The sequence below is a fragment of the Natrix helvetica genome (genome assembly GCF_964273705.1).
Source record: "Natrix helvetica genome assembly, chromosome: 1".
NCBI lineage: Eukaryota > Metazoa > Chordata > Lepidosauria > Squamata > Natricidae > Natrix > Natrix helvetica.
This window is the reverse complement of record NC_138548.1, coordinates 184,142,487-184,157,757: the sequence shown is the minus strand read 5'-3', so window position 1 is coordinate 184,157,757 and position 15,271 is coordinate 184,142,487. Positions and strand designations below refer to the sequence as shown.

The following is a 15,271-nucleotide window of genomic DNA, read 5'->3' as shown; positions in this document are numbered from 1 at the left end:
AGATGGCAGGGAAGGTCACAATCATATCACCACGGGATGCTGCAACCATTGTAGGGGTGAACCAACTGCCAAGTACCTGAATTGTGATCATGTGACCATTGGGGCACTGCAATGGGCAGAATTCCAAGAACTGGTTGTAAGTACCTCACTTCTTCAGTTTCATTGCAATTTCAAATAGTTAATGAACAAGCAATTGTAAACCAAGGACTACCTGTAGCTTCCATCTTAGTTGAGAATTCTGCAGTATTTCCCTCTTAACTCACTGGAGAAATCCACTTGGTAAAGCTAAGTATGATCTGTTATGAAGATCCAAAATTAGGAACATAAATTATATACTATTAAAAATGCAACTGGCAATTGTCAACTCTTAAAAGAACCCTCATTTAGTAAATTAATTTTAAAATTTGTTAAATATTTAAAGGAGCTGTAAAGAAAACTAAACTAAACCTTTTAAAAGCAGTATCTTTTAAACTGCTTTAGAAAATTGCTTAGGAGGTAATCACACTAGTATGAAAGGGCTCAGATTGCGTTGCAGAATGATGCAGATATCTAATTTATTAACTAGCCCATTCATACTGTTTTTCAGGTACTTTGGTCCTCAGATTGATCTATAACTTCATTTATACTATCTTCTTTCAATGGGTAGATTTCTATGACAATCTCTCCATGCCCTGATTATCCCAACACCAAGAGCCCATCATCACAGTGAAGGGACAAAAGCTGCAAGCAGCAGACCAATTTTACATACCTTGGCAGCACCCTCTCCATGCAGTGACAATTGACCTCGAGGTCAACTGCAGAATCACTAAGGCAAGCTCTGCATTTGGCAGACTACTGACCAATGTGTGGGACCGCCGTGGAATAAGACTTGCTACAAAGCTCAAGGTGTACCAAGCAGTAATGCTAACTGCCCTGATGTATGCCAGTAAAACTTGAACTGTATACAGGAGGCACACCAGGCAATTGAACCACTTCCACACAACCTGCTTCCACAGACTTCTGAGGATCTGGTGGCAGGACAAGATGCCAGACACAGAAGTCCTCTCCAGAGCAGGCCTGCCATCAGTTCACATCCGGCTGATGAAAGCCCACACACGCTGGGCAGGCCATGTTGCAAGGATGCCAGACCACTGCATCCCCAAACAGCTCCTCTCTGGCAAGCTCTCTCAAGGAAAGTGATCACACGGGGGACAAAGGAAATGATACAAAGACACTCTGAAAGCCTCTCTCAAGTCCCTGAATATCCACACCATCTCCTAAAAAAATCTTGCCACAAGATTGCTTGACATTGCGCATGTTGATCCACCAAGGTTGCCAGACATTTGAAGACAGAAGGACAACCATAGCACAAGAGAAGTGAGCACTCCGCTAAGCCAGAGCTGCAAATACTGCAATAGTGGTGCCAACACATGTCTGCCTGGCATGTGGCAGAACATTCCGTGCCCATATAGGCCTTACCAGCCACCTGCGGACATACCGTGGACAGCCCACAACCCATTAGATGTCAAGGACCTCTTCAAAAGCGATGGACGAAGATTATTTTCCTTTGCCTAAAATTTCTTCTTAAATTTTTCTAAATTGCATATCCTCTGTGCTTAGAAGCCACTACCTAGAGCAACATATGGGCAGAAGACATGATGGGCAAAAGTACTAAAAACTCTGGCTTTCCAAACACATCTTCTAGATGATGTCTTCAGACAAGGGAATTTAGCCAGTAATTTAATCAGGCAAACTGTCATTTGAACAGGTTGAAGAAGCATTTCATTCCAGAATATGAATTACTATTAATTCACAGTACTTAATGTTTATAAGATTATAATTGTAGACTCCCAATGCAAAGGTGGCAGGTACTAGTCTGTATAGGAGTTGAGTACAGTTTAATGATACTTATCTAACATGATTTTTCCAGGAAATTGCTACATTACCATCAGCGATAGATAGCTTTATTATAATGAGATCAGACCCTACGTTTTCTCCGATTAGGCATTTAAATGAGTCAGTGTATAAGTGGCTAAAGGCACTAAAAACAGATGCTATAGTTTCTCCCTCTTCATCAAAACAGAAAAACGGCATTGCTTTGGAGTAATGCATTTGCTGAAAATGAAAGCAAAATTAATCAGCACAAAACCACAACAGGTTCAATGTAGAGTTTTCTCACTTCTTTTACAACTTTTTTTCCAAGTTGCCTCCAGGTACAAATGTATTTCAGCTGGCCCAACACGCTGCCAATTTGATACATTTCTACTTTAATATACTGGATTTGTATCATCAAATATTCAGACAGTTCAATGCATTGAATGGTTTTACCTGTTGTCGTAGTATCTGTAGGGATGATGTTGCAGAACATCTTGCAGGAAACGCTCCATCAAGCTACTTGTACCCGTGCGATTCCTACAGTAACTGACAAAATGCCTGTGCTGGGAACTATATACATGCTGGAGATAAAGAGAAAAGGGTATTTTGTATTTTCATCCACCATTGGGTTTTTTCCTTTATAAGAGGCAAAAATAAATTCCAGTAATTACAAAAGATTATAAGAAAAATAATACTTTAAGAGTGATATTATTTGATGTCATGGAACTTAGAAACACTGGTCAAAAACCAACTGCAGCAGATAAGCTAAGGACAATATACCAAAAAAAGCCAAAAAAAAAAAAAAGCAAAAGCAAAAATGAAAACAACCCTACCCTATTTATGGGGGGGAGGGAGGGGGGAAAGCAGTGGTACCATGGTGTAAAATTTGGTAGTTAAAGAAGAATAAAAAGATGATGTGGTAAAAGAATCATTTCTGTAATTCTGGTAATGCTAATCCCAATTCTCTAAGCATTTTTTGCCACATTTCATAGATTTTGCTCTTCAACACTAAACTACATTACAAGCAAGTAGTTCATCAGGAAAATCTTCTAACAATAGCCTTTCCTGTAAGCCAGGGGTGTCCAAACTGGGAGTTGAAGTCCACAAGTCTTAAAGTTCCCAAGTTTGGACACCCCTGTAAGCCATCTTCCAACAAGAATCCCAAGCCCCCCCCCCCCTTGCTTATGGATCCTACTAATCATATGTCACTTCTTCAAAGAAAGGAGCATGCAAAGATCCATATTTAAAAGGCAGAATGTGAACTGGGCCATTTGAGAATATCCACACACATCTATTGGCAACTGCTTACTTTAGAACTCACTTGACACTCTTAGAAAAACATGGGTCTGATTCAAGGAATGCTGATAGATGTGTCATACATGCCAACTCGCGCACCAAATCACCATTTTCCCTTCAAATATAGTCTTACAAGAAAGAAAGCATCTTCTACTGATGAAAGGAGTTGCAAGAGGGTAAGCTCATTTTTTACTATCATAATAGAAATACAAAAAGAAAAAAAGAAAATTAAGACTTATATAAGTGAGGGACATTCCTCTATCATAGCTAATGAACATATTTGGATTTTTTATTTGACTAACTATGCTTTTCTCAAGTCAATAACTTCAACACCTATAAGTTAAAAATACAAATGTAACTGCAAGTTTGGAAGGAACCTTGTTTTGATTTTTTAAAAATCTACTCTAAAAGACCAAGACAATTTTTTGGCATCTCTGAGAATTTTGAAAGCATACTGTGGATGCTCTCACAAAATTACTGTGATTAAAGTGCTTGTGTCCCTACAAATGTCTGTCATGTAGAAGTAAACAATCACAAGATAAACATTTAATCTATTTAATTTTCCATTACTTTCTAGTTCCACCATATGACATTTAACACTTCAGTGAATCTTTGGAAGGGGTTAATGGAAGAAAGCTACTAGAAAATTCTAGAAAATAAGGATGGTATGAGATTGTGCTTTGCAACATGTATTTTTTTTTAATTCAAGGATGGGGCAGGAGAAAGAGGCTTGGAGGCTACAAGGAAGATTTCCATGAGCAGTTTGTTTCTATAGGAAAAGCCCTAAAAAAGGAACTGTTAAACCCTTAATGAGGTTTCCATCAGGGATGGATTGCTGCCGGTTTTACTACCAGTTGGCAATCCGCATATGTGCCAGATGTGCACTCCGCACACATGCATTGTTCAATGTAAATTGTTCTTCATGCATGTGCAGAACAATTTACAGTGAACTGCACACACGTAGTCACTAAAAACCAAAATGGCGGCAGCGAGTGAACCAGTTTGGGGGCGTGGCAGGCCTGGGTCGCTGCTGGTTCTGTGACCCAGGCCTGAATTCTAGTACCAGGAACCGGGAACAATCCACCTCTGGTTTCCATATGCCGGAGTTAAATTTCTATTTGAATACCTGTTCCAGATTGCTGTAGGGTGCATGGCAACAGTTGCAGTAACCTTGTCTGTTCTGCATAACAGGTAGTCCAGTCCTTGACAGCGGTAATCCTTGTTTATTTAAACTGAAAAATATAAATTTTGATATAATTTATTTTCAGAGAGAATTATAAAACATAGTAAATGAAAGTAACTGCAGAGGAGGTTCCATTATTCAGAATTATCTACTTTATTAGAGTAAGGCCTTGTGTGGATTTACATTAGTTGTGTGATGAAATCACTAGGCAAATGAGGTCAATTACATAATTTCTGTCAGTTTGAAACATATGTGTGATGTGGGCTGGGCCTGTGCACTGCTGAGGTTGGCGGCTTGATTCCCGTGAGCGAATAAACTGCATAGGGACAAGAAAGGAGCCTCCTGATTGCCCACCACCATTGAGAAAGGCAAAGATAACACCGCCCCAAAAAATTCCTTTCACAGAGGCAGCCAGCCACCTCGGTGATCCCTGGCTAACACGTGCCAAACACTAAAAAAAAAAGTGTGATGATGCCATTGTCCAAATGACACTGCATGGAAATTCCGTCGTATAAAGATTTGATGAAATGAGGTGTTGCATGCTCAGGTATTAAAAGGTGTTAGTGTACTATTACAACAGTATTCTTGTAACATTTTCAATAGCCCAACAAAATTAATTAGATCTCACTGAATGTGTTGTAGAAGTTGCAGATGTATTTACATTCTTCTCACATTAGAAGTTTATTTAAAATTCTACTTGTTTATACCTAACGCAGAAATTAAAATCAGCAAAATATTAAAATGAATTAAAAGAAAATGAAAACAAGACAAAATACAAAAAGATAACATATTCAAATAAATGTTACACTAGCTAAGAGAAGGAACCCCTTCCCTTAAACAGAACACTTTTGTGACACCTACCATATGAAATACCAATACCAACCTGCCACACACACACACACACACACACACACACACACACCTACCTGGGAGTTTCACAGTTTAAATGTGGCCACTGAGAACCTCGCCACTTCCTAATCATGCTGTTGCCACAGCCTAGAGAAAGGTCTCTACACTTCAGAATTTAGTAAAGCTGGTCTGGGGTGAGGCAGTCAGGCATAAATTATCTAGTTTTTTTAGACTAGCTTTAAGAATCATCACCAATATTTTGAATTGTGCCCATCATTAGTATTTTAAATTGGATAGTACCATTTCTTTCCTCAGTGAAGCACTGTGCATTCTTTGTACTCTTTTGACCAGTTCTCCCATAGCTTAAATAACCCAGAAAAGACAAACATGCATGCTAATTAGTCTTGTGTTACAAAGAATCTTATTTGTATCTTCAAGCAGTATAAACTGAAACTTTCCCACAAGGAATGGTCAAATAAATTTCATACTTGCATTTGTCCATTACAGCAAATGAATCCATGTTAAAGCAAATGCAACTGATTTTATCCCTAATATTTCACATAAAGATTACAATGGACAACTAAGTAATCTAAAATTGATTTTCCTGTAAGAGACATTTAAAAGAATGCCTCTGTTGTATTATTCTGCAAATGCTGTGATAATGGCAAAATCTTCGCCGTACTCAGAACCAAGACATCTAACTTACATTTGTTTAGATTTGACCAATTCTTCTTTCATGATCACTCTAGACTCAGCCCTGCTGTTTTATGGTCCTGAGTTTCCAGTAAAAACATTGTACTTTATTATCTTCATAATTATGAAAAGTACAAGGAGTGATTATGACAACTATTAAAATTGTTTGCTTATACTGGACAATGGCCCCAATAGCTCCTGTTTGACATTCATGATTACCAAAGAATCCACTGGAGGATGACACATATAAAACAAGTGTGTAGGAGGAGTCACCATTTTACCATGTTTCTTTTTACCATTCACTAACTTCCAAGTATCTTTGAAGTGGGGGACCAAGACAAAAAGAACACGGATTACCTAACCCATAATTCAACATCTCCTAGGACACAATCACCAAGGCAGTAGTTCTAAAATGTAACCCAACAAAATTTCATACCAGTGTAAGGTTGAGTATTCTAGAGAAACAAATTTTAATAAAGGCAAAGTTCCAGAACAATCCATCCATCATAATTCCCCCTTTACTTATGTTTACAAACAAAAATTATTGGAATAAGAGCAACCATTCTCCTTTATGCTAATTAGCTCACATGAAACAGATTAAATCAACAACTCCTATCCTTTCAATTGGGAAAATGAAACAGAAAATACAACAAAATGTTTAATCTTTTGATCTGCCAGCCACACTGTTCTCCATCAGAAATACAGGAAATTAATTCATCTATTTGCTATGAAAATGATTTTTAAATCACCATATGATAATCTATCTGGTCAGATTAATCTAAAATGATTTAACATTCCAAATTCGCTAAATGAAACTTATTATTCTAGACTTTTTACTCATAATTTCTTTTCATCAAGTCATCATGGGATTGTTGATTCTACATGGAACTAAACCTACCTACTATTGCTGTCTTGCAATAAGGAACCTTCATTAACTTTCCTTTCCATACCTGAATGAAAAAAAATGAAATAGAACATCAATCTACATTCTTACTTCCCAAGTTTCATTTATCTTTCAGAACAGTAAAATTCATTTCAATAAATGCTGAAGTTCTCACTACACATTTCTTCTTGTTGAAGAAGAGGTTTACCTTGTGCTGAACTAGCATTGGCTTCATCAGCTTGCTTATTATGATCAAACATCTGTAAAACAAAACAGTGCAAAATGCTGAACAGACACCAAAGTTCCTCCAGTAAATATTTGTTCAGAAAAAATATATATAACTAAGAACAATATTCTGAATTTCATTAAAAGAGCCTCAGTAGTACTATATAAGGTTTCCATTTCAGGAATAATCTCATTCTTAAGCAAGAGTTTGAGAATGAAAGCAACAAAATCTCAGGAGATTTTTTTTAAAGGAAGATGTCATCATGCTATGCAGATAACAACTACAGAACAAATATACAAGCGGATTTTCAAGGTAAGATCCTTTAATAAACATCATTTAATATGTTACAATCTCAGGCTGAAACTAAATCACAGGACAGAGTTTTCCCTCTGTTATATAACACTGCTGCTACAGGAGTTGCATTAGTTGCTAATTTACACGACCACTGATAATGTTATCTAGTTTGGGTAATGACACATCTGCAAGAAAGCAGCCAAGCTCAGAGAGCACGAAGGACCCCTCATTTCAACCCTGAGCTACAAATATTGTCCTTTATCATCATTAATTTTTTACAGAGACACAATTGAGAATGTTTTAACAAACTGCAGTGCTGTTTGGCTTGATAGCAGCAGTGCCTCAGATAGAAAGTCCATACAAAGAGTGGTATGGACAGCCGAGAAGATTATAGGAAGCTTGCTTCCTGCTATTCAGGATACTGCTTATAAGCGCCAGGGGGGATCTGATTTAAATCAAGTCGATTCAAATTACTATTTAAATCATGATTTAAATCACTAGTAAAAAAAAGGCTTGATTTAAATCAACTCAATTTAAATCATAATTTTTAAAGAGCAACGATCATCTCTGTCCGGCAGCGGCTTCAACTCTGACCTGCTGTTGACTCACTGACAGTCCCATTCACTTTAATGGGGCAGCTGGTGATGCAGCAGTGACACAACAAGGTGAGGGCCATGACAGGCAGCAGGTGAGTGTATGCCCACTAACAGGCGCTGCCATGATGGATCTGAAATGACAGGTGCTCTTCAAATGAAGGACTCATTCTTGCTGATAGTAAGAATCTTTAATATTATTATTTGCAAACAAAATGAAAGTTTCCTATTTAGAATAATAAGCTGTCAGGTTAGTAAAACAGCGATATCAGAACCAATTTTAGGTTAATAGGTTAATCACAGAGTTGGAGAACTACTCAAATTCTTTTATTTAATTAAAACAATAACATATTATATTCTTGTATTTGCTTAAACATCAATGTTTAATAGCTGAAGTGCAAACAAACAAAAGAACTTAAAACTATATCCACTGGGTCCACATAAGAAAAACTTCAAACATGGTCTTCTGCAACTCACTCATTTTTATCTTTGTTCTCGTTTGTTCATGATCTGGAAAAGAAAAAGAAGCTTTCCTGCTTTATCAGGCCTCAGGACGATTTCTCAATTTAGAGTGAATAAGTCCAAAGGAAAAGAATATTCTTTTAATGCCACTGCGGTTAAAAGCGAAATCATTACTTCAACACTTTCTGAATCCAAGTACTTAAGTGACTTCCACCAAATCACTGGTGAAACTTTCTTTAAAACCTCATCAGCAAGCATATTTCTTGAATGGTTTCCCCTTAGCTCTGAAATTCATTATAGTTGGCACTAGATATAGATGATTGTTCCTCTTCTTCAGCACTTAAGGTTTGACCCTGGTACTGGATATTGATGTTTGCGAGAAAATGAGCTGGAGACAGTGCTTGTCCCATTCGCGTTTTAAAATCTTGTAATTTCTGCTTGTCAGTATGCAGTTCTGTTTTTAAATGCTCACTCAGTTCCTTCCAAATTTCAACAGCATCAGCAATAAAACAACTATTTTTCTGGATTTTGTTTAAAGTGTCAGGGTTCCTACCATGCCCTAATTAAATCATGAGCCTCACATCAGGCTTCAAAAGAAATCCAGTTATTAGGAGCTTCATGTCAGCATGGACCAAATGAAGCCAACTCTGACCTCACTTAATTTATATCCCAGCTGTGACCCTATTTTTCCCCTCCCGCTAAGGTGTGTTATCAGTCACACTCTCCAACGAAGCAATTTCTCGAGTTGTAGAGATCACTCCTCTCCAGCCCCTGTGGGTTCCTGTGGCGATCTCGGCATATCAGTTGGAAAGTACCTTGTTTTGGCTGAGATACCAGCTCCTTGATCCAGTTACGAAGTTTGTTTTTCCATCCTTGTTTTTCCTTGCCTATGGCAACTTAAGAGGAGGTCAGGGATGCTTTGCGAGTTCACATAAAGCTTCAGAAATGGGTTTCAGAATGGCTCAGCATATGTTCAACATTTCTCTTAAGCCCAATGTTGAGGATTTTGGCTGTGAAAGTGCCATCTATTTTTTCTCGATTTTGCTAACAAACGGTCATCAGATTAGGCCAGTTTTTTATATATTTTTCAAAACAGTCCACTAAGAGTTCCATCTAACATCTTGTGGGAGTGTTAGCTTGGTTCCACTCATTATTTCCAGAGCTGATGCTGCAAAATGATTGTTACAGAAGTATTTAGCAATTTCAACATTACTCCATTTCAGGGACACAGAAGCTAGGAGATGCATCAAATAAGCGCTACAACCATATGTTATTAGCTTGGTAATTTCTTCATGTTGTTCTAAATGTACTCTCATTTTGGACACATTTGCAGTGTTGTCTGTGACCAAACTGCGTACTTGTCATGTGAAATTTTTTTTTGCATGTTATGATAACTTTTGCTGCTACGTCTTCTAAGTATGCTGCTGTGTGTGTGCATTTCCTGAAGTATCAATCAATTTCTGCATTCCGTTCTTCTGTTGTAATCGAACACATACAATAGGATCATTGTGGACATTACTCCACCCATCAAGACTTAGGTTAACAATTTTACCTTCTAGAGTTGTTGCACATTGCATAATTTCTTCATCATATACTTTATCCAGCAGTTTCCCTACAACATCTAATTTACTTGGTGGACTGTATCCTGGTCTCAGTGACTGAATCATATTAACAAAATGTGGGTTTTCAAGCAGACGGAAAGCAGACGCATAAACAAACCGAGCAATTTTTTCATCAATTAATTCTTTTTTTAATCTGCTGGTTTTTATCACAAACTTATCCATAGTGGTGGTTCCAGATGGTTTCTTTCTTTTAGGTGATATATTGCGGATATGTGTATATGATGTGACTGATGCACTACGCTGGAGCGATAACTCTGAAACCGTAGGATGGCGATTTAGAAAGTGGATAGTTATCAGGACCTTTTGTGTTGATGGTGGTTTCACCTAAACAAAAAAAATCAATGCTGTTATTTTATTATTTAAACCATGTATGCTTATTGTGAATTTCTCATTGTATTCACACATAGTACATCCTAAAAAGGAATATTTGCATATTTCATTATTTCTTTTTTTGGCAACTGTATAAAAATGCAGTGCCGTGCAGTAACAATACCAGATATATATTATTGCTTTAGCATACCAATACCTCATGGCAGTCTAAAAAATATGGTGAAATAAAAAGTATACGAACCTGAAGGTCCTGCCTCTTCAAACATGGTCCTTTCATCACAGTACTTCTCATGATGTTGTTTCATTCAGACCACCAGGCCTTGCAACTCATTGTCGCATTGCTTGCATTTTGCACGCATACCTGCTTTACTCATAGGTAGAGGAACTTCATTAAAATATTCCCAAACTGGGTCTCTTTTCTGGCCTCCTGCCATTTTTCTCCACAAGGGAGGAATAAAGCGCTTCAAGCTATGTGCCGAAAGATCACAAGGTTTATAAACTGCTTAGAAGGTTTCACTTTCATTTTTACTGCTTGTCCTTCCTCCTCACATTTAGAGCCTGGTGGTATAGATGCAATTCTCTTCAAACAATCATACAGTTTGTAGTGTTTATAGATTTCCAAAACAATGGGAAAAGGCAGTGGAGGGATTAAATTTTTTACTACTGGTTCTGTGGGTGTGGCTTGGTGGGTGTAGCAGCAGAAGCATACTGTAAAATCTCCATTCCCTCCCCACTCCAGGGGAAGGTTACTGCAAAATCACCATTTCTTCCCGATCAGCTGGGATTCGGGAGGCAGAGAATAGATGGGGGCGGGGCCAGTCAGAGGTGGTATTTACCGGTTCTCCACTACCAGTTCTCAGAACTGGTCAGAACCTACTGAATACCCCCTCTGGATTATGGAATGATTTATCTCTTGGTTACTGTGAAACTGTGTGAATACATCAATGCAGTGCATGTTATTTCAGCTTGCAGAGTTTGGATTCATTGAATGAGTTTACAAAAAATGTAAATATTGCAGAACATACAGCCTCATGCTATATAACTAAGCTCCATTTCACGCTGAATAAACTAAATTATTAATGTGTCTTAAATAGAAAACTATCTTTAGATAGATTTTTACTCCAAAAGCATTTTATTAACATAAATTTGATAACAATAAAAACCCGATTTAAATTTAAAAATTAATTAAACTTTTTTTAAAAAAAAGAATCATCAATTTTCATCCACCCTGACAAGCGCTATATGCTTAGAGCTCAAAACATTGTTAGAGATCCCATATACCCACTTTACAGTATTGTTTCTGTTGTTCCCTTCTGGGAGGAGGTTTCAAAGTATTTCTAGCAGGACTATCAGATTCTGTAACAGCTTTGTTCCCTAGGCCATTCGTCTGGCAAACTCAGAAGATTCATTTCTCTCACCATGTACATGAATACATCCAAACTAGATTGTTGTTTCTCTGTGTCATATATGTGGATATATGCATAATTTTGGATTTATTTATTTTCTCATATTTATGTAGTGTATGTTGGAGGTGGTGACCCTTTGAGAGCTGTGTACAACAAAATTTCATTTTAATGTATGCTGATTAGTGTACATTCAAAATGACAATAAAGTTATTCTAAGTCTAAGTCTAATTTATTTTCAGTGTAATCCAAAGTTTAATTCAGGTGAATAGAGATTACTTGCGAAAGGCAATAGCAGAATGGACACAGAAACAGACATTCTTAGTGCCTGCTCTCTCCTTTAAGGCAAGAATGGTCCCCTCTCTTAGTCTTCTGGAGAATAGTTTAGAGCTGGCTTTACTGGACTGTCTTTTAATGATTAAGCAGGAGAGAAAGATCTATGCCATTATTGTTTAATTACCATTGATGGTTGTACTGTTGATTGTGTCATTACACAATCTAGGCAGTTATATAAACATATCTTTTGTTTCTGTGACTGCCTAGATCCTCTGATTTGAAGTGTATACAGGGAGAAACAAACATCAAATTTTAAAATAGGCACAATACATTTCCAGTGACTTACTTCTTCATCCTGTTGTCTGAACTCTCTTCACTGGACTTTGAAACCAGATGAAATAGGGAGAGGTAACTTACAGGAGATAGAACCATTCAGTGCCTCTTATCTTAGATTCCGGTGTCCTCCTTTAATGTGATTGGAACAGAGTAACCTGCATTTAAACAGACATATGTACTACAATTACATGCCATATGAGGTTTGGTCACCAGCAGCAATATAATCTCATTTCATAATATAATGATGACAGACACAAAATTGGCATTCATCATAATCTATCAAATCTGCTTTCTTATCCCAGAGAAATTTAATAAAATCTATAAACATACAAGTAACTAGACACAAATAGAGAATGGAGGGGAAAACACTACTTTTTCAAGATTTATAAAGAATCCCAACATTAATACAGCAGTCATGCATGTTTCCAGAAACAAGTGGTTTAGAATAGAAATTGTACCTTGGAAAACACTTCTTTAAATTGCAACTCACAATAATAAAGCAAACCAATGTCAGTAACATTTACAGATCTTTCCCTAATAGCAAACTTGGGTATCTTAGAATGAAAATGAATCAGATAAGACAACAATTGAAATTTCTTAGTCTGGGAGCAACATCAAGTTTTATATGGTACATTCAAACACATTTTACAAAAGTGGGCAAAGCAGGGCCTGATTTAGAGAGGCCTTTAGAGGATTTAGGAAGTGGAATGGGATCTTTAACCACCCGCTTTTTGCCATTTAAAGGTTAGGGCAAAAAGTGTGGGGTGGTGTAAAGTTCTCTTCCCTGCAATCCTCTAAATATAAAATACGGTAAAATATAATGCCCAAATTTTGGTCCTATCTATTCTAAGGATGCATGTTTTACCAGTCCTACTTATAACCTTTAATACTGTAGAGATGATGGGTGATGGCTGTAAAGAAAGGGGAAACAAGTTACCCTATTATTATTATTGCGTGGTTAATCTTTGGTGAGATTCACAGCTTTTGGGGCTGGTTGGTAGCTCCACAGCTCGAGTCCTATCGAAGTATATAAGCTGTTTTTTGTAGAATCAGAATGTTCAAATCTGATAAATTTAAAATTTCCAAATAGTGAGGTAGTCCTTTAGGTATTGCTCCAAGGGCTCCAATTACAATCGGGACAACACACGATTTCTTTTTCCACAGTCGCTCAACTTCAATTTGCAAGTCCCGGTATTTTGTGTTTTTTTTTCTTACTGTTTATCTTCAATTCGTGCATCTCCAGGTATTGCAATGTCAATGAACCATACTTTTTTCTTTTCAACTATTGTTATGTCAGGTGTGTTGTGGGCCAAGTGCCTGTCAGTCTGGATTCTGAAGTCCCACAAGATCTTGACTTTCTCATTCTCTAAAACCTTCTCAACCTGATAGTCTCAGTGGTTTTTGCTGTACTCAAATCCAAACTTTTGGCACAATTTCCAGTGAATGATCTTAGCAACGCGGTCATGGCGTTGTAGGTAGTCAGTTTGTGAAATTTTGCTGCACCTACTGATCAAGTGGTCGACTGTCTCGTCTTTCTCATTACAGAGGCAACATTTGCTGTTGGTGGTAACATGTTGAATTTTTGCGTTCATGTAGTTTGTGGCTAAGGCTTGTTCTTGAGCTGCCAAAATAAAGCCTTCTGTTTCTTTTTTCAGTGCCCCTGATCTTAACCAGTTCCAAGTTAGCTTTTGGTCAGCTTTGCCTTCAATACTTTTCAAGTATTGGCCATGCATAGCTTTGCTTTTCCAATGTTCAGCTCGCTTCTCAATTACTTCTTTCTTATAGCTTTTAACTTAGTTGTCTTCAAAAGGCCTCCTTTATTTACTTCCTTAATCATTGGTTCTTCACTTTTCTGGATGTAATAATTCAAGCTGTGTTTTTCTTCTTCCACAGTCTGTTTTACTTGTAGGAGTCCTCGACCACTCTCTGCTCTTGGTAGATACAATTGGTCAACATCACTTTTAGGGTGCAAAGGATGATTCATTGTCATAAGCTTCCTTGTTTTTCTGTCCAAATTGTCCAGCTCCAACTGGGTCCAGTCAATTATTCCTGCAGAGTATCGAATCACAGGTATAGCCCAGGTATTTATGGCTTTTATGATGTTTCCTCCATTCAATTTGGACTTTAAAATCTTGCGAATTCGTCGAATGTATTTGGCTGAAGTTAATTCCTTGACTTTATTATGCATTAAGTCAGAGGCCTCTAAAATCCCCACGTACTTGTAGCCTTCTTCTGGTTTTACTGCCTTTATCATTTCTTCATGCTCAAGTTCTATTCCATCATCTTCTATGACCTTGCCTGCTTTGGTTGCCATTGTTGCACATTTGTCAATTCCAAACTGCATAACAATGTCATGGCTAAATTCTTTTGTGCTTTCAATTAATAAACTCAGTTCAGCTTTTGTTTTACCAAACAGCTTCAAATCATCCATGTACACCAAGAGCGAGATTTTCAGTCCTTTCTTTGCAAGTTCGTATCCACAGTTCATCTTCTTCAAAATGATTGTCAGTGGTATCATTGAGAGTATAAAAAGTAGGGGTGAAAGGGAATCGCCCTGGAAAATGCCTCGTTTAATTTCAACTTCACCCAGTTCTTCTTCATTAGCTATAAGCTTCGTTTTCCAGAGGTTCATTGAAGTTTCCATGAATTTTTGTATGTTGCTGCTGATGCCAAAGATTTTCAGGCTTTTCATGATCCAGCTATGGGGAACTGAATCAAACGCTTTCTTATAGTCCAAGCCATGAACAGGTTGGTTCATCTTTTCTTTGAATTCTTTAGGATTAGCTTGTCAATCAGCAGTTGGTCCTTTGTTCCTCTTGAATTTATTATTATCATTATCATTATTATTATTATACGATTGTATCACAGTGGCCAGTTGTTTCGCGGGATTTGGCATTGATTACTAGTCGGGCTCCACCCAGGGGCCTAGGACGTTGTAACGTATTTTCGTAATATACGTGCAGATCCAAGC

General features: G+C 37.5%; 2 protein-coding genes across 2 annotated transcripts in view; both read right to left on the bottom strand.

The window, feature by feature from the left end:
* The window catches only part of ZDBF2 (zinc finger DBF-type containing 2), a 30,640-nt gene that overhangs the window by 13,356 nt on the left and 2,013 nt on the right, over positions 1–15,271 (bottom strand). Inside the window, exons 2-6 of the mRNA XM_081939332.1 lie at positions 12,311–12,455; positions 6,967–7,018; positions 6,774–6,825; positions 4,277–4,382; positions 2,308–2,435 (exon numbers count right to left, since the gene is read on the bottom strand). Coding sequence (XP_081795458.1) covers positions 2,308–2,435; positions 4,277–4,382; positions 6,774–6,825; positions 6,967–7,018 — 338 coding nt within the window. The 5' untranslated portion in view covers positions 12,311–12,455. The remainder of the gene's footprint in view (positions 1–2,307; positions 2,436–4,276; positions 4,383–6,773; positions 6,826–6,966; positions 7,019–12,310; positions 12,456–15,271) is intronic.
* LOC309385186 (uncharacterized protein) lies at positions 8,392–12,300 on the bottom strand. The gene is made up of 2 exons (XM_081939333.1): positions 10,527–12,300; positions 8,392–10,279 (listed from the first exon to the last, which is right to left on the bottom strand). The coding sequence occupies exons 1-2, from the start codon at positions 10,575–10,577 to the stop codon at positions 9,746–9,748; spliced, it is 585 nt and encodes a 194-aa protein (XP_081795459.1). The 5' UTR covers positions 10,578–12,300; the 3' UTR covers positions 8,392–9,745.